This window comes from Gorilla gorilla, chromosome 1 (genome assembly GCF_029281585.2).
Source record: "Gorilla gorilla gorilla isolate KB3781 chromosome 1, NHGRI_mGorGor1-v2.1_pri, whole genome shotgun sequence".
In the NCBI taxonomy this organism is placed as follows: domain Eukaryota; kingdom Metazoa; phylum Chordata; class Mammalia; order Primates; family Hominidae; genus Gorilla; species Gorilla gorilla.
In genome coordinates, this window is record NC_073224.2 from 116805669 (window position 1) to 116824235 (window position 18567).

The 18567-nt window shown below is 44.6% G+C and overlaps 1 protein-coding gene across 4 annotated transcripts in view; it reads left to right on the top strand.

Annotated features, from left to right (window-relative positions):
* The window catches only part of LOC129525599 (neuroblastoma breakpoint family member 10), a 45152-nt gene that overhangs the window by 3609 nt on the left and 22976 nt on the right, over nucleotides 1-18567 (top strand). For 2 of the 4 annotated variants that reach the window (XM_063696255.1, XM_063696266.1), the window contains 11 exons: nucleotides 2112-2321; nucleotides 4113-4218; nucleotides 5054-5268; nucleotides 6316-6376; nucleotides 6840-7051; nucleotides 8414-8623; nucleotides 10400-10505; nucleotides 11341-11555; nucleotides 12597-12669; nucleotides 13133-13338; nucleotides 15020-15071. In XM_063696255.1, the coding sequence (XP_063552325.1) occupies nucleotides 2112-2321; nucleotides 4113-4218; nucleotides 5054-5268; nucleotides 6316-6376; nucleotides 6840-7051; nucleotides 8414-8623; nucleotides 10400-10505; nucleotides 11341-11555; nucleotides 12597-12669; nucleotides 13133-13338; nucleotides 15020-15071 (1666 nt within the window). The remainder of the gene's footprint in view (nucleotides 1-2111; nucleotides 2322-4112; nucleotides 4219-5053; nucleotides 5269-6315; nucleotides 6377-6839; nucleotides 7052-8413; nucleotides 8624-10399; nucleotides 10506-11340; nucleotides 11556-12596; nucleotides 12670-13132; nucleotides 13339-15019; nucleotides 15072-18567) is intronic. The other 2 variants (XM_063696282.1, XM_063696311.1) reach the window with 1 other exon arrangement.

Sequence of the window (18567 nt, forward strand, 5' to 3'; positions counted from 1 at the left end):
CAGGTGATAGAGGTTATTTCCCATACTGTTAAAGCAAGGTTTCAGACACTTCTGAATTTTGGTCCCAGTACTCTAGAAGGGCACACCTCTGTCCTGGAAAATAATACAGGAATGAATACTCTTCCCGTGACCCATTCTGGTCATTCTTCCAGCATCACAAAAACCAAAAAATGGAAATATGGCCAAATACATGATTAGCTGTCCCTCATCTTCAGGTTTCTTACCTGTTACTTATAGATAATAGCATTACCTTAAGGATTATGATGAAGATACAATGTCCAAATATAAACACAGTTTTGAGCAAAATGCCTTGTACGAATTGGTCAATGAATAATTACTAAATATATGAATATTTACTGGATTGTATGGATCCTATGAATAATTACTGAATAATTATTGTGATTGCTTTTATTGGCAGTGCTGAAAACTCATCCCTTTGTGACCTCAAGTAACCCATGACACTTTGTGAACCTGCAGTTTTTTCATTTAGAAACTTGACAGATTTTCATTCTGACACAGAATGTCAGGTCTCCCAGACCCTAGAAAATACATTGACTTAAAGCCTTTGATACATCTCAAAGCAGTATCCTTACAGTGTCACTGAAAGATGGTGCGGGCTGCAGAGAGGGATGCTTTCAAATGGGATTAACCAGTCCTCCTTCCTTCCCTTCCACATGAATGCTGGGCAGCCCAGGGTCAACCCACTGCACCCTCAACTCAGGCAAGTCCAGCAGCCAATCTTAGGAGACCTGGGCTACAGAACAGTCTCTCAAGTTCCAGGCTCACAAAACCTAGGTGGGGATGAAAGCTGAGAAAGCGAAGAGGTGGTTCAGGGGATCACTCTTTCCTACTTGTTCCTCTCACCTCAAACTCACCTTCTACTGCACAGCAACACTGAGGATCGCCAACCAACCCTGACCATAACCTTGATCTTGCCGTGTTCTGTTAGTGGAATGCAACCCAAAATCAATGGTGTTAGGTCATCTCAACAAAATATATATCAAACCATATTCCATAAGAACTGCTCGTGGCCCTGTTCTTTTCAGTATATGGGAAAACAAAATGGAAACAACAAAATAGCATCAGGTTTACAAAACTTCCCAAGGTAGATGGTCACACATGTTTTCAGGAGACCTCTATATAAATGACTTTGATCACTTGATACCTTGAAAAGAGGTCTTGTGGCACTAGAATGACATCTATAAGTGACAAGTATAAAATGTAGTGCTCAGTGACATTAAAAAACAAATCAACCCACATAGAGGAAGAGCTTTGGACGTAGGGATGTCAAACTGGTCTAGAATGTAATGAAAACCCGAGAAGGTGTCCCAGTAAGAAAGAAGAAATCAGTCTAACAATGGGATGCAGCAGCAAGAATACTGAGACAGGAAAGAAAACATTTTAAAAAAATGAATTATTCATTCACTTTCTAGTGGATACAGAAAAAACTGCAGAAGACCCGGAGGATATCAGGGCAGGCTAAAAGTTTGATATCTTACAGCTGTGGAAAAGCCTTAAGCTCTGTTTTAACTGAGAGCAGGTGGGGTGACTTCATGACTACCATTAAGAAAATATAACCTGTTGGGAAACTGTTTCTGCCTTGATGATGTTGTACAGACAAGAGATAAACAGTGAGGAATATGCTTAGATGTATTGGGAAAGACACGGGTCTGTGGCATTGTCACAAGGGTACACGAATACTGAGAGTGAATGCTGAAGGAATGATCCCCATTGGTGGTGACCCTCAGGTGAGACTAGGGTGCCTGTGTTTCAGCAAAGCCTGGGCAATTGCAATGCAGGGCTCCTAAGATTCCATGACACCCCCACCTTCTAATTCTGTTATTGCAACTGCAGACGGTTACCTGGCACGCTGGCCACATTCTACCTCACTCTTATCAGAGTCTGAGCTACTGGCAGTGCTTTCAGCACTGAGTTCAGGCACCTCGAACCTTGTTTTTGCGGTGAAGGATCCTAAAGTGCTGTGGGGAGTGATCACATTTTTTACAACAGTAAGTTAAGAATTTCTGTTACTGACATCCCTCAGTCCTGATTAAACCTATCTGATTTCACCAGTTTTTAACCCATCATGTGTTTGCCTTTCTTCTCCCCAGTCCCTGGCCCCACGTCTTCTGCCACAAACGTCAGCATGGTGGTATCAGCCGGCCCTTTGTCCAGCGAGAAGGCAGAGATGAACATTCTAGAAATCAAGGAGAAATTGCGCCCCCAGCTGGCAGAGAAGAAACAGCAGTTCAGAAGCCTCCAAGAGAAATGTTTTGTAACTCAACTGGCCGGCTTCCTGGCCAACGGACAGAAGAAATACAGTAAGATCTATAGGCTCACCATCACGAAAGTGATGAATGATGTCCTGTCTTCTCTCTGAGACACTAAATGCTCTCTCCATCAAAAATAATTTCATCCTTCCTGTACTTCTAGGAAAACAGAAATGGGTATTTTAACATTTTGTTAAAGTTGGAAGACAGAGGTACCAAAGTATTTAGCAACTTTCTATGTTTGCAATCAGTTGGGGGTGGGACTAGAGTTAAACTGCCATTTATTGATTTCTGACACAGGCACAGAATGACCTGTTTTCTCCAGGAGGCTCAATCGTGTTTTCAAGAATCCTCTCTGTACCATATAAGATCCTGCAGACAAATAACATCTAGTCTGTTGTTCTAAATGTCTGAGACTAGTGAACTTTTATTCAGTTCAAGTTTCTGTTGAGGCCCAACAGGCAAAGCTCTGTTCTAGTGACTCTGAGGGAAACTTGGTGATAGTAGCCAGTACCTGCTCTGAGGGGCTTCAAGAGGAGTCTACTCCTAATAGAACCTGTGCTGTCTATAAGTGACAGCATCAAGAGCAGGGAGTAGGGGCCGTGCATGGTGGCTCACTCCTGTAATCCCAGCACTTTGGGAGGCTGAGGCGGGCAGATCATGAGGTCAGGAGTTTGAGACCAGCCTGGGCAACATGGAGAAACCCCATCTCCACTAAAAATACAAAAAGTAGATGGGCGTGGTGGCAGGTGACCGTAATCACCCCTGCTCAGGAGGCTGAGGCAGGAGAATCCTTTGAACCCAGGAGGCTGAGGTTGCAGTGAGCCAAGATTTTGCCATTGCACTCCAGCCTGGGCGACAGGGCAAGACTGGTAAAAATAATAATAATAATAATAATAATAATGATGATAAATAAAAATAAGAATAAAAAGCAGAGAGTAGCTTGGTGAGAGTGAAGTCCTGCTTCCTGGGGCACAGAGTCTTGTTGCTAAAGAGGAAGAAAGATCGCACCCAAGAATGTGTGGAGATAGCAGTGCAGTGTACAGAGCAGGGACCGTGGGCCTGTCTCCTGGGCTCCATCCAAGTTGCTTGTCTTGTCTGTCTCTCAGTTTCCTCACCTGTTCAGAGGGTACTACAATAATACCTACCTCTGTAAATTGCTGCAGTGAATTACATGAGCTATTTCTTGTCAATCTCCTAGAACATTTATTGGCACAGAGTAAACACTATCTATTAGTTCTTCATTCTGCTGTTTCTAAATTAACACACACTTTATTAGCATTTGGGCATATTTCCTTCATGGCCTTATGGTGTTATGTGTCACACTTTATGCTTCAGATATGATTCTTAAAATCATAACTGAAGATATGATTTAAAAATCAAAGATTTTCAAAATCTTTCGCATACTTGTCCTTGAAATTCCAAGTAAAAGGGAAACCATCAGTCCCATAGTCCTAGGGGCCTTCCCGACTGTACAAGAAATCATTACTCATGCCCCAGTGCAGTGTTTTAGAGCAGAGGCTGCAAGGCTTGGGAAAGTGGCCCCGCATTCAGAGTCAGACCTCAGGGACTGTGAATTCTGACTCCACTTCGTTGTGGTTGAATCATCTTGTCAGCTTCCTTGATGTGCCCTTGAGGTTCTCTTTCTTCATCTCTAAATTTTGGAGGATCAGATGCCAAAAAGTCGGGAGACTGAAGAGTAAAGATGTGGAAATCCCTGTCTAGACCCTGGTACTGGGGAGAGTTTTGTCCTTGGGATGGACCTGGCTCCTGCCCTGTAGGCAGTGACCACAGCAGCATGTCCAGCCTTCCACTGAGGCAGGCGTGTCTGTCTTTTCTCAGAATATGAAGAGTGCGAAGACCTCATAAAATCTATGCTGAGGAATGAGCGACGACAGTTCAAGGAGGAGAAGCTTGCGGAGCAGCTCAAGCAAGCTGAGGAGCTCAGGTGAGGGGACCCCATGGGGGCAGGCAGGGGGGCAGGTGTGTAAATCTCTGAAGTACAACAGCTCGGTGGGGAGAAGTAAGAACGAAGCTGGGCCAGGGGAAGGGCAGGAATTGCCATGGCAGGCTCGCAACACACAAGTATTTATCAAGCAGAGAAGAAGTATAATAAAAATGTATGGGTTGCAGTTGTTTCTCAGAGCCTTGTTTTCTCTTTTTCAAACAAGTAATTGTTGATGTGAAATTTACATAATACAAAATTAACCAAAGGAGTGTGAACCACACAGCAGCATTCAGTATACTCAAAATGGTGTGCCGTCACCACCCCACTTACCCTTAGTGAGAATCACCTCCTGACTGACTGCGGCTTCTCATTCTTTCACTCAATCAATGTTGCCTTCTCGACCCCGTCATTCTTTTCTTCTTTCGTCTTTTCAATTCGCCCCATCTGCACCTGGCCTCATTTCTGTACATGGCTTTGTATCTAGTGGCCGCAAGATGCACCATGTGTATTTTCACATGGAAATGTCCATGGCCAGAGTGAGGAACTGAAAGGATGTCTTTTTGAAACGGAATTAGGAAGACACCTACTTTTGTTTACAGAAGGGAAAGATGAATGGAACATCATCGAGGATCTTGCAGGAGCCCTCTCTGATACAGAGGAAGCCTGTAAACCATTTTCTATTCTTTCTCTTGGCCACAGACATTCCTTTCAACATGTGCTGACCTTCTGCTTGAAGGTCTCCTTGAGGACATTGTCTCAGAAGTCTCTGTTGCAATATTTGAACGGATCACTCAACCCTTTCTACTCTTAAATTTTCTCTACCGTCTCACCTTAGGCAATATAAAGTCCTGGTTCACTCTCAGGAACGAGAGCTGACCCAGTTAAAGGAGAAGTTACGGGAAGGGAGAGATGCCTCCCGCTCATTGAATGAGCATCTCCAGGCCCTCCTCACTCCGGATGAGCCGGACAAGTCCCAGGGGCAGGACCTCCAAGAACAGCTGGCTGAGGGGTGTAGACTGGCACAGCAACTTGTCCAAAAGCTCAGCCCAGGTAAGGTGGCCATAGGCCCTGATGACCCAAAACCCCAGGCTTATGAGAGACTCCAGACCTCCATACTTTCACAATGACAGTTGTATCAGTGGTGTTTTTTTCCACTAAGCTTATGTGGCCATGACATGACCAGGACTTCCTGGGTAAGAACGGAGGTGGGAAACCCATGGGTTTGGAGGTCACAGTATTGCAAGTGTCCCTCCTTCCTTGATGGAAGGTGGTCTTTGGAGCAAGAGGCAGCATCTATCTAGTTTTAAAGGACAGGAAGGAGGCTGTGATGGGAGGGCGCTTGTTGGAGTGAAAAGAGCTCTGTACTAAGAATGAAGGTTCCCAGGCTGTCTTTTTGGCAATGTTCTTAGTGTCGGTGAGTGAGTGATTTATCTTTCCAGAGTTTCTCTCTCTCCATCTGCAAAGGCAGACAAATTGTCTCTTGCAAGGGTCTGAAGCATCCAAATATGGGAACACTTACGAATGCTTTTCAAAATGAGATGAAGCCCCTCTCCATGTGGTGTTGGAGAAGGCACTTGATGTGGGGGCATTTGGTGGTAGGAAGTGCTTCAGACTGGAGCACTCCCCATGGATAGAATGTCCCTGAATAACACAGCAGAAGCCACATGGAGGGCCTGTGCAGTCTCATGACGCATAGAGGACTGTGGGACAAGTTTGTCCTCTCCTAAGAGAAAGAATGAGGTTTGAAATGCGAACTGTGACAGGACACCAAGCCTGTTCCTGGGAATCAGATCTGTGGCAGGATGGGGGAGACAGCTGCCAAAGTCCAGAGAGAGGCTGCACAAGCCTCCAGTGATATGGGAAGCAAAAGGTCTTTTCAGTATTTGGCCACATCTTGATGGTGGCCCTCCACATCAGAAATGCATTGCCCGATGGATCAGGAAACCATGCCAGGGCATTTTGTGAAAGATAAAACATGAGAGTTTTCAGTACAATGCTGAACCATACGTAGATGTTCATGTCTCTGTGCACGTTGGGCTGACTGTGCTTGCGGAATGTGAAGTGGGAAATATCTGAACGAACATTTTGTATTTATAGAAAATGACGAAGATGTTCAAGTTGAGGAGGCTGAGAAAGTGCAGAAATCATCTCCCCCCAGGTAACACTGAATACTCAGGAGCAAGTAATGGGTGGTAACATATGAAAATGTCTAGGAGGCACACCCTCTCTGGCATCTATGGTGGGCCAAAAGCCCGCATCCCCTTGGCCACAGTATGTGAAATTGAACCCAGCTTAGACACAGGGTGCGGCAGCTGTCGTGTTTCTCTATGTGTGCCAAGTGTCATGTCTGTACCATACAGGGATAGCTGAGTCTTCATCCTCCTCAGCTCCTATCTGTCCAGTGCACTGAACACCAGCTGCTCTCTTCCTCTCTGGCTCCCATGGCAGCCATGCTCTGTTGCAGAGAGAAGAGGATTGCCTGTTCCCTCTTTAAGGGAACCTCCATTTTGCTTTCTGGGACCACTCTCTTAATGCCGCCTGTCAAAACCAGCTAGGACTCCCTGGGGTCCAATCCCTCTGTGTTTAATCTTCTGTCATCTCTGTCCCACCTGGCTCATCAGGGAGGTGCAGAAGGCTGAAGAGAGCAAAGTCCCTGAGGACTCACTGGAGGAATGTGCCATCACTTGTTCAAATAGCCACGGCCCTTGTGACTCCAACCAGCCTCACAAGAACATCAAAATCACATTTGAGGAAGACGAAGTCAACTCAACTCTGGTTGTAGACAGAGAATCCTCTCATGATGAATGTCAGGATGCTCTAAACATTCTCCCAGGTAGCCTCTATTTTCCTTGTGTCTCATACCTCTGTCTAGGCTATGGAAGATCAATTCTGAGGACAGGCTGTATATACACATATTGTTATTGTTTTAGTCAGAAACTAGGATGGAGCTAGGTGCTGTGACTCACACATATAATCACAGCACTTTGGAAGGCCCAAGTGGGAGGATGACTTGAGTTCAGGAGTTGAAGACCAGCCTGGACAATATGGTGAAACCCATCTTTACAAAGAATACAAAAAATTAGGCAGGCATGGTGCTGCATGCCTATAGTCCCAACTGCTCAGGAGACTTAGGTGGGAGGATGGGCTGAGACGATCCTCCCACCCTCGTTCACTCCTCTCAGGCTAGACTCTCTCTCCTTTTCATTGGCTTGTCTTAGCTATTAATAAGAAGTCTCGGCCTGGCGCGGTGGCTCACACATGTAATCCCAGCACTTTGGGAGGCCAGGGCGGGTGGATCACGAGGTCAGGAGATCGAGACCATCCTGGCTAACACGGTGAAACCCCGTCTTTACTAAAAATACAAAAAAAAAAAAATTAACTGGGCGCGGTGGTGGGCGCCTGTAGTCCCAGCTACTCGGGAGGCTGAGGCAGGAGAATGGCATGAACCCAGGAACCGGAGCTTGCAGTGAGCCGAGATTGTGCCACTGCACTCCAGCCTGGGAGACAGAGCGAGACTCCATCTCAAAAAAAAAAAAAAAAAAAAAAAGTAAGTCTCTGACCAGGGGCGCTGGCTCACATCTTAATCCCAGCACTTTGGGAGGCTGAGGTAGGCGGAACACCTGAGGTCAGGAGTTTGAAACCAGCCTGTCCAAGATGGCGAAACCCCATCTCTACTAAAAATACAAAAATTAGCTGGCATGTTACTTGGCGCTTGTAATCCCAGATGCTTGGCAGGCTGAGGGATGAGAATCGCTTGAACCCGGGAGGCAGAGGTGGCAGTGAGCTGAGATTGTGCCTCTGCACTGCAGCCTGCGTGACAGAGTGAGACTCCGTCTCAAACAAAAAACAAAAAAACAAAAAAAGAAAAAAATTAAAAAAGCAAAATGAAATCTTTTGTGCTACACAGAAACATTGGCCACTCATGGGGTAAAAATCTCAGGGCCAAGCCTTGCTTTATAGAAACGTATAAGCAAGAAAAGTGTAGAAGTGTTTATGTCTTGGTTTCAAGGTGACTGCATAGCTAAGACAAGTTGACTTAAAGGAGATCAAGACTGGAGATGACAAGAGTGAAACCAGGGAAACAACATCTTCAAATAAGTAGACAAGGCTGCCAGTGACATCCCTCAGTCCTGATTAAGCCTATTTGATTTCACCAGTTTTTAACCCTTCATGTGTTTGCCTTTCTTCTCCCCAGTCCCTGGCCCCACCTCTTCTGCCACAAACGTCAGCATGGTGGTATCAGCCGGCCCTTTGTCCAGCAAGAAGGCAGAGATGAACATTCTAGAAATCAAGGAGAAATTGCGCCCCCAGCTGGCAGAGAAGAAACAGCAGTTCAGAAGCCTCCAAGAGAAATGTTTTGTAACTCAACTGGCCGGCTTCCTGGCCAACGGACAGAAGAAATACAGTAAGATCTATAGGCTCACCATCACGAAAGTGATGAATGATGTCCTGTCTTCTCTCTGAGACACTAAATGCTCTCTCCATCAAAAATAATTTCATCCTTCCTGTACTTCTAGGAAAACAGAAATGGGTATTTTAACATTTTGTCAAAGTTGGAAGACAGAGGTACCAAAGTATTTAGCAACTTTCCATGTTTGCAATCAGGTGGGGATGGGACTAGAGTTAAACTGCCATTTATTGATTTCTGACACAGGCACAGAATGACCTGTTTTCTCCAAGAGGCTCAATCGTGTTTTCAAGAATCCTCTCTGTACCATATAAGATCCTGCAGACAAATAACATCTAGTCTGTTGTTCTAAATGTCTGAGACTAGTGAACTTTTATTCAGTTCAAGTTTCTGTTGAGGCCCAACAGGCAAAGCTCTGTTCTAGTGACTCTGAGGGAAACTTGGTGATAGTAGCCAGTACCTGCTCTGAGGGGCTTCAAGAGGAGTCTACTCCTAATAGAACCTGTGCTGTCTATAAGTGACAGCATCAAGAGCAGGGAGTAGGGGCCGTGCATGGTGGCTCACTCCTGTAATCCCAGCACTTTGGGAGGCTGAGGCGGACAGATCATGAGGTCAGGAGTTTGAGACCAGCCTGGGCAACATGGAGAAACCCCATCTCCACTAAAAATACAAAAAGTAGATGGGCGTGGTGGCAGGTGACCGTAATCACCCCTGCTCAGGAGGCTGAGGCAGGAGAATCCTTTGAACCCAGGAGGCTGAGGTTGCAGTGAGCCAAGATTTTGCCATTGCACTCCAGCCTGGGCGACAGGGCAAGACTGGTAATAATAATAATAATAATAATAATGATAAATAAAAATAAGAATAAAAAGCAGAGAGTAGCTTGGTGAGAGTGAAGTCCTGCTTCCTGGGGCACAGAGTCTTGTTGCTAAAGAGGAAGAAAGATCGCACCCGAGAATGTGTGGAGATAGCAGTGCAGTGTACAGAGCAGGGACCATGGGCCTGTCTCCTGGGCTCCATCCAAGTTGCTTGTCTTGTCTGTCCCTCAGTTTCCTCACCTGTTCAGAGGGTACTACAATAATACCTACCTCTGTAAATTGCTGCAGTGAATTACATGAGCTATTTCTTGTCAATCTCCTAGAACATTTATTGGCACAGAGTAAACACTATCTATTAGTTCTTCATTCTGCTGTTTCTAAATTAACACACACTTTATTAGCATTTGGGCATATTTCCTTCATGGCCTTATGGTGTTATGTGTCACACTTTATGCTTCAGATATGATTCTTAAAATCATAACTGAAGATATGATTTAAAAATCAAAGATTTTCAAAATCTTTCGCATACTTGTCCTTGAAATTCCAAGTAAAAGGGAAACCATCAGTCCCATAGTCCTAGGGGCCTTCCCGACTGTACAAGAAATCACTACTCATGCCCCAGTGCAGTGTTTTAGAGGAGAGGCTGCAAGGCTTGGGAAAGTGGCCCCGCATTCAGAGTCAGACCTCAGGGACTGTGAATTCTGACTCCACTTCGTTGTGGTTGAATCATCTTGTCAACTTCCTTGATGTGCCCTTGAGGTTCTCTTCCTTCATCTCTAAATTTTGGAGGATCAGATGCCAGAAAGTCAGGAGACTGAAGAGTAAAGATGTGGAAATCCCTGTCTAGACCCTGGTACTGGGGAGAGTTTTGTCCTTGGGATGGCTCCTGCCCTGTAGGCAGTGACCACAGCAGCATGTCCAGCCTTCCACTGAGGCAGGCGTGTCTGTCTTTTCTCAGAATATGAAGAGTGCGAAGACCTCATAAAATCTATGCTGAGGAATGAGCGACGACAGTTCAAGGAGGAGAAGCTTGCGGAGCAGCTCAAGCAAGCTGAGGAGCTCAGGTGAGGGGACCCCATGGGGGCAGGCAGGGGGGCAGGTGTGTAAATCTCTGAAGTACAACAGCTCGGTGGGGAGAAGTAAGAACGAAGCTGGGCCAGGGGAAGGGCAGGAATTGCCATGGCAGGCTCGCAACACACAAGTATTTATCAAGCAGAGAAGAAGTACAATAAAAATGTATGGGTTGCAGTTGTTTCTCAGAGCCTTGTTTTCTCTTTTTCAAACAAGTAATTGTTGATGTGAAATTTACATAACACAAAATTAACCAAAGGAGTGTGAACCACACAGCAGCATTCAGTATACTCAAAATGGTGTGCCGTCACCACCCCACTTACCCTTAGTGAGAATCACCTCCTGACTGACTGCGGCTTCTCATTCTTTCACTCAATCAATGTTGCCTTCTCGACCCTGTCATTCTTTTCTTCTTTCATCTTTTCAATTCGCCCCATCTGCACCTGGCCTCATTTCTGTACATGGCTTTGTATCTAATGGCCGCAAGATGCACTATGTGTATTTTCACATGGAAATGTCCATGGCCAGAGTGAGGAACTGAAAGGATGTCTTTTTGAAACAGAATTAGGAAGACACCTACTTTTGTTTACAGAAGGGAAAGATGAATGGAACATCATCGAGGATCTTGCAGGAGCCCTCTCTGATACAGAGGAAGCCTGTAAACCATTTTCTATTCTTTCTCTTGGCCACAGACATTCCTTTCAACATGTGCTGACCTTCTGCTTGAAGGTCTCCTTGAGGACATTGTCTCAGAAGTCTCTGTTGCAATATTTGAACGGATCACTCAACCCTTTCTACTCTTAAATTTTCTCTACCGTCTCACCTTAGGCAATATAAAGTCCTGGTTCACTCTCAGGAACGAGAGCTGACCCAGTTAAAGGAGAAGTTACGGGAAGGGAGAGATGCCTCCCGCTCATTGAATGAGCATCTCCAGGCCCTCCTCACTCCGGATGAGCCGGACAAGTCCCAGGGGCAGGACCTCCAAGAACAGCTGGCTGAGGGGTGTAGACTGGCACAGCAACTTGTCCAAAAGCTCAGCCCAGGTAAGGTGGCCATAGGCCCTGATGACCCAAAACCCCAGGCTTATGAGAGACTCCAGACCTCCATACTTTCACAATGACAGTTGTATCAGTGGTGTTTTTTTCCACTAAGCTTATGTGGCCATGACATGACCAGGACTTCCTGGGTAAGAACGGAGATGGGAAACCCATGGGTTTGGAGGTCACAGTATTGCAAGTGTCCCTCCTTCCTTGATGGAAGGTGGTCTTTGGAGCAAGAGGCAGCATCTATCTAGTTTTAAAGGACAGGAAGGAGGCTGCGATGGGAGCAGGCTTGTTAGAGTGAAAAGAGCTCTGTACTAAGAATGAAGGTTCCCAGGCTGTCTTTTCGGCAATGTTCTTAGTAACTGTCAGAGAGTGAATGACTTGTCCTTCCTGAGTTTCTCTCTCTCCGTGGCAGACAAATTGTCTCTTGCAAGGGTCTGAAGCATTCAAATGTGGGAACACTTACAACTGCTTTCCAAAATGAGATGAAGCCCCTCGCCGTGTGATGTTGGAGAAGGCACTTTATGTGGGGGCGTTTTGTGGTAGGAAGTGCTTCAGACTGGAGCACTCCCCATGGATAGAATGTCCCTGAATAACACAGCAGAAGCCACTTGGAGGCTTGAAATCTTCTGATGCATAGAGGATTGTGGGACAAGTTTGTCTGCTTCTAAGAGAAAGAATGAGGTTTGAAATGCAAACTGTGACAGGACACCAAGCCTGTGCCTGGGAATCAGATCTGGCAGGATTGGGGAGACAGCTGCCAATGTCCAGAGAGAGGCTGCACAAACCTCCAGTGATATGGGAAGCAAAAGGTCTTTTCAATATTTGGCCACATCTTGATGGTGGCCCTCCAGATCTGAAATGCATTGCCTGATGGATCAGGAAACCATGCCAGGGCATTTTGTGAAAGATAAAACATGAGAGTTTTCAGTTGAACGGTGACCCATGCCTAGATGTTCATGTCTCTGTTGCACATTGGGCTGACTGTGCTTGCAGACTGTGAAGTGGGAAATATCTGAATGAACACTTCTGTATTTACAGAAAATGACAACGATGACGATGAAGATGTTCAAGTTGAGGTGGCTGAGAAAGTGCAGAAATCGTCTGCCCCCAGGTAACACTGAATACTCAGGAACAATTAATGGATGGTAACATATGAAGAATATCTAGGAGGCACACCCTCTCTGGCATCTATCATGGGCCAAAAACCCGCATTCTCTTGGCCACAGTATGTGAAATATAACCCAGCTTAGACACAGGGTGCGGCAGCTGTCATGTTTCTCTATGTGTGCCGAGTGTCATGTCTGCACCGTACAGGGATAGCTGAGTCTTCATCCTCCTCAGCCCTATCTGTCCAGTGCAATGAACACCAGCTGCTCTCTTCCTCTCTGGTTCCCATGGCAGCCGTGCTCTGTTGCAGAGAGAAGAGGATTGCATGTTCCCTCTTAATGGGAACCTCTATTTTGCTTTCTGGGACCACTCTCTTAATGCCGCCTGTCAAAACCAGCTAGGACTCCCTGGGGTTCAATCCCTCTGTGTTTAATCTTCTGTCATCTCTGTCCCACCTGGCTCATCAGGGAGATGCAGAAGGCTGAAGAAAAGGAAGTCCCTGAGGACTCACTGGAGGAATGTGCCATCACTTGTTCAAATAGCCATGGCCCTTATGACTCCAACCAGCCACATAGGAAAACCAAAATCACATTTGAGGAAGACAAAGTCGACTCAACTCTCGTTGGCTCATCCTCTCATGTTGAATGGGAGGATGCTGTACACATTATTCCAGGTAGCCTCTGTTTTCCTTGTGTCTCATACCTCTCTCTAGGCTGAGGAAGATAAACTCTGAAGACAGGCTCTATAAACACAAATTCATTTGAATAAAAAACTATGATGGGTTTCTAAACAGATATCAGGGAGTTTTTTTGTCCTTCTCAGCTAATGTCATGCCTTTGTCTGCCAGTCCCCAGTATCAAGTTACTCAACCCCAGGCAAGTGTGACAATCTCATAGTCACCTGAGTGCAGGAGGTGCACAGGCAGTATCTGTCAGGCCTCCTAGCTTCGATTCAGTATCTCTTGTCATCTGTGATTAAGTCATCTGTACCTGAACAATGTCCATGGAGTTTCTATGCCTGTTTAAGGAAGCTGGCAGCCTTGCCTTTGTATTTGGAAATATTGTTCCCCAGGCTTCGCTGCTCTCAGCTTTCATCTGGATCTCCTTTAAGTCAGCTTGCTTAGCTGCACAGTCACCCTGAAATCAGGACGGAAACTTCTTCTTTACTTTGCTGATATATTTCCATAAAGCAAGGCTGGACCCTGGTTTTCCACCCTGTCAATGCAATGGCTGATCCAATGTTTCTTTGTAGCATCGTGGATTTTTTTTTTTTTTTTTTTTTTTTTTTTGGCGATGGAGTCTTGCTCTGTCACCCAGGCTGGAGTGCAGTGGCACCATCTTGGCTTGGTGCAACCTCTGCCTCCCAGGTTCAAGTGATTCTCCTGCCTCAGCCTCCTGAGTTGCTGGGACCACAGGTGCACAACATCACATCTGGCTAATTTTTGTGTTTTTAGTAGAGACAGGGTTTCCCCATATTGGCCAGGGTAGTCCTGAACTCATGACCTCAAATGATTCACCTGTCTTGGCCTCCCAAATCACAGATTCTTTTTAAAGCAAGAGTTGTTCAAATTTATCTATCAGTCGTGTTTCATGTATAGATGCCTGTAAACATTTAATGTCCATGTTATCTGGTGATATAAGTCCGTATTGCAGCAACACTCTTAGAAAATTGTTTCCCACGGACTCCTGGTCTGAGCCCAATAAAGACTGTTAATTCCTCAAAAAAAAAAAAAAAAGAAAATTGTTTGACCGGCCGGGCGCAGTGGCTCACGCCTGTAATCCCAGCACTTTGGGAGGCCGAGGCGGGCGGATCACGAGGTCAGGAGATCGAGACCATCCTGGCTAACACGGTGAAACCCTGTCTCTACTGAAAATACAAAAAATTAGCCGGGCATCGTGGCAGGCGCCTGTAGTCCCAGCCACTCGGGAGGCTGAGGCAGGAGAATGGCGTGAACCCAGGAGGCGGAGCTTGCAGTGAGCGGAGATCCGGCCTCTGCACTCCAGCCTGGGCAACAGAGCGAGACTCCGTCTCAAAAAAAAAAAAAAAAGAAAAGAAAATTGTTTGACCAATTTTTGGAGATTTTTTTGGGGAAAACATTTTGTTTAACTTTGACTCAGGCAGGGAATATGGCATTATGGTCTACACGTAGAGGGAGATTTTGGCCTGTGGATCTGGAAAGCAGGGTCATCTAATTCTCACCAAAGTTAATCTAGGACACCCTAGAATATTCCTGTCAGAATCCTTATTCTTGCACTGATAATAGTCATGTCCTTGTGCTATGACTGGACAGTGATTTGTTCATATGTGAAGTATGAATTGCTTAATGTGACCTGCTTCTCTGAATTTATTTACAGAAAATGAAAGTGATGATGAGGAAGAGGAAGAAAAAGGGCCAGTGTCTTCCAGGTAATGTTGTGGAATTGTTGGCTGTTAATTCAGTAGTGACATCTGGAGATTGTAGATTTAGGGAAAATGAGGAAGTGATGAATAGAACTATTTCTTCCATTCACCCAGCTACAAATTGTGCTGATTTACAATGTTGTATGTTATTTGTGGCACTTGTATTGGTTTTAATTTCATAGTCCTCTCAAGATAGGAACTTGCCATCAGATGAGCCAGGTGAACTAGCCAAACAGGGTTTTCTTGTTGATCTTTTCAAAAAACCAGCCCTGGATTCATTGATTTTTTGAAGGTTTTTTTGTGTCTCTATCTCCTTTAGTTCTGCTCTGATCTTAGTTACTTCTTGTCTTCTGCTAGCTTTTGAATTTGTTTGCTTTGCTTCTCTAGTTATTTTAATTGTGATGTTAGGGTGTCAATTTTAGATCTTTTCTGCTTTCTCTTGTGGGCATTTAGTGCTATAATTTTCCCTCTACACATTGCTTTAAATGTGTCCCAGAGATTCTGGTATGTTGTGTCTTTGTTCTCATTGGTTTCAAAGAACATCTTTATGTCTGCCTTCATTTTGTTATTTTCCCAGTAGTCATTCAGGAGCAGGTTGTTCAGTTTCCATGTAGTTGTGCGGTTTTGAGTGAGTTTCTTAATCCTGAGTTCTAATTTGATTGCACTGTGGTCTGACAGTTTGTTGTGATTTCCATTGTTTTACATTTGCTGATGAGTGCTTTACCTCCAACTCTGTGGTCAATTTTGGAATAAATGTGATGTGGTGCTGAGAAGAATGTATATTCTGTTGATTTGGGGTGGAGAGTTCTGTAGATGTCTTTTAGGTCTGCTTGGTGGAGAGCTGAGTTCAAGTCCTGGATATCCTTGTTAAGCTTCTGTCTCATTGATCTGTCTAATATTGACAGTAGGGTGTTAAAGTCTCCCATGATGATTGTGTGGAGTCTAAATCTCTTTGTAGGTCTCTCAGGACTTGCTTTATGAATCTGGGTGCTCCTGTATAGGGTGCATATATATTTAGGATAGTTAACTCTTCTTGTTGAATTGATCCCTTTACCATTATGTAGTGGCCTTCTTTGTCTCTTTTGATCTTTGTTGGTTTAAAGTCTGTTTTATCAGAGACTAGGATTGCAACCCCTGCCTTTTTTTGTTTTCCATTTGCTTGGTAGATCTTCCTCCATCCCTTTATTTTGAGCCTATGTGTGTCTCTGCATGTGAGATGGGTTTCCTGAATACAGCACACTGATGGGTCTTGACTCTTTATCCAATTTGCCATTCTGTGTTTTTTTAACTGGGGCATTTAGCCCATTTACATTTAAGGTTAATATTGTTATGTGTGAATTTGATCCTGTCGTTATGATGTTAGCTGGTTATTTCGCCCGTTAGTTGATGCAGTTTCTTCCTAGCGTCAATGGTCTTTACAGTTTGGCATGTTTTTGCAGTGGCTGGTACCGGTTGTTCCTTTCCATGTTTAGTGCTTCCTTTAGGAGCTCTTGTAAGGCAGGCCTGGTGGTGACAAAATCTCTCAGCATTTGCTTCTCTGTAAAGGATTTGTTTCTCCTTCACTTATGAAGCTTTGTTTGGCTGGATATGAAATTCTGGGTTGAAAATTCTTTTCTTTAAGAATGTTGAAGACGCTGGAGAGGACGTGGAGAAATAGGAACACTTTTACACTGTTTGTGGGACTGTAAACTAGTTCAACGATTGTGGAAGGCAGTGTGGCAATTCCTCAGGGATCTAGAACTAGAAATACCATTTGACCCAGCCATCCCATTAGTGGGTGTATACCCAAAGGATTATAAATCATGCTGCTGTAAAGACACATGCACACATATGTTTATTGAGGCACTATTCACAATAGCAAAGACTTGGAACCAAGGCAAATATCCAGCAATGATAGACTGGATTAAGAAAATGTGGCACATATACACCATGGAATACTATGCAGCTATAAAAAATGATGAGTTCATGTCCTTTGTAGGGGCATGGATGAAGCTGGAAACCATCATTCTCAGCAAACTATTGCAAGGACAAAAAACCAAATACCGCATGTTCTTACTCACAGGTGGGAATTGAACAATGAGAACACATGGACACAGAAAGGGGAACATCACACACTGGGGCCTGTTGTAGGGTGGGGGGAGGGAGGAGGGTTAGCATTAGGAGATATACCTAATGTTAAATGATGAGTTAATGGGTGAAGCACACTAATGTGGACATGTATACATACGTAACTAACCTGCACGTTGTGCACATGTACCCTAAGACTTAAAGTATTAAAAAAAAAATATATATATACATACACACAAAAAATAATAAAGGAAAACTATACATATGCAAAAAAAAAAAAGAACGTTGAATATTGCTCCCACTCTCTTCTGGCTTGTAGGGTTTGTGCCAAGAGATCTGCTGCTAGTCTGATGGGCTTGCCTTTGTGGGTAATCCGACCTTTCTCTCTGGCTGCCCTTAGCATTTTTTCCTTCATTTCAACCTTGGTGAATCTGACAATTACGTGTTTTGGGGTTGCTCTTCTCGAGGAGTATCTTTATGGTGTTCTCTGTGTTTCCTGAATTTGAATGTTGGCCTTCCTTGCTAGGTTGGGGAAGTCCTCCTGGATAATATCCTGAAGAATGTTTCCCAGCTTGGTTCCATTCTCCCCGTCACTTTCAGTACACCAATCAAACGTAGATTTGGTCTTCCCACATAGTCCCATATTTATTGGAGGCTTGTTCATTTCTTTTTACTCTTTTATCTCTAAACTTCTCTTCTCGCTTCATTTCACTAATTTGATCTTGAATCACTGATACCATTTCTTGCACTTGATCAAATTGGCTACTGAAGCTTGTGCATGCATCACGTAGTTCTCATGCCATGGTTTTCAGCTCCATCAGGTCATTTAAGGTCTTCTCTACACTGTTCATTCTGGTTAGCCATTCGTCTGATCTTTTTTCAAGGTTTTTAGCTTCCTTGATATGAGTTCGCACAACCTCCTTTAGCTCAGAGAAGTTTGTTATTACCGACTTTCTGAAGCCTACTTCTGTCAGCTCGTCAAAGTCATTCTCCATCCTGCTTTGTTGCATTGCTGGCGAGGAGCTGCGATCCTTTGGAGGAGAAGGGATGTCAGGTTTTTGGAATTTTCAGCTTTTGTGCTCTGGTTTCTCCCCACCTTTGTGGTTTTATCTACCCTTGGTCTTTGATGATGGCGACCTACAGATGGGGTTTTGGGGTGGATGTCTTTTTTGTTGATGTTGATGCTATTCCTTTCTGTGTGTTAGTTTTCCTTCTAACAGTCAGGTCCCTCAGCTTCAGGTCTGTTGGAGTTTGCTGGAAGTCCACTCCAGACCCTCAAACAGGGATTTCTTGGTGTTGCCTATTCTCTCCCATGTGTTTAAATCCAGGGAGAGGTGTATATATGCTTTCTTCCTATTTGTTGGTAGTATGTTGGCTAGTATTTTTGCAAGAAAAGAAATTGAAAAAGTAAATATATCAAAATATTGGGAAAATG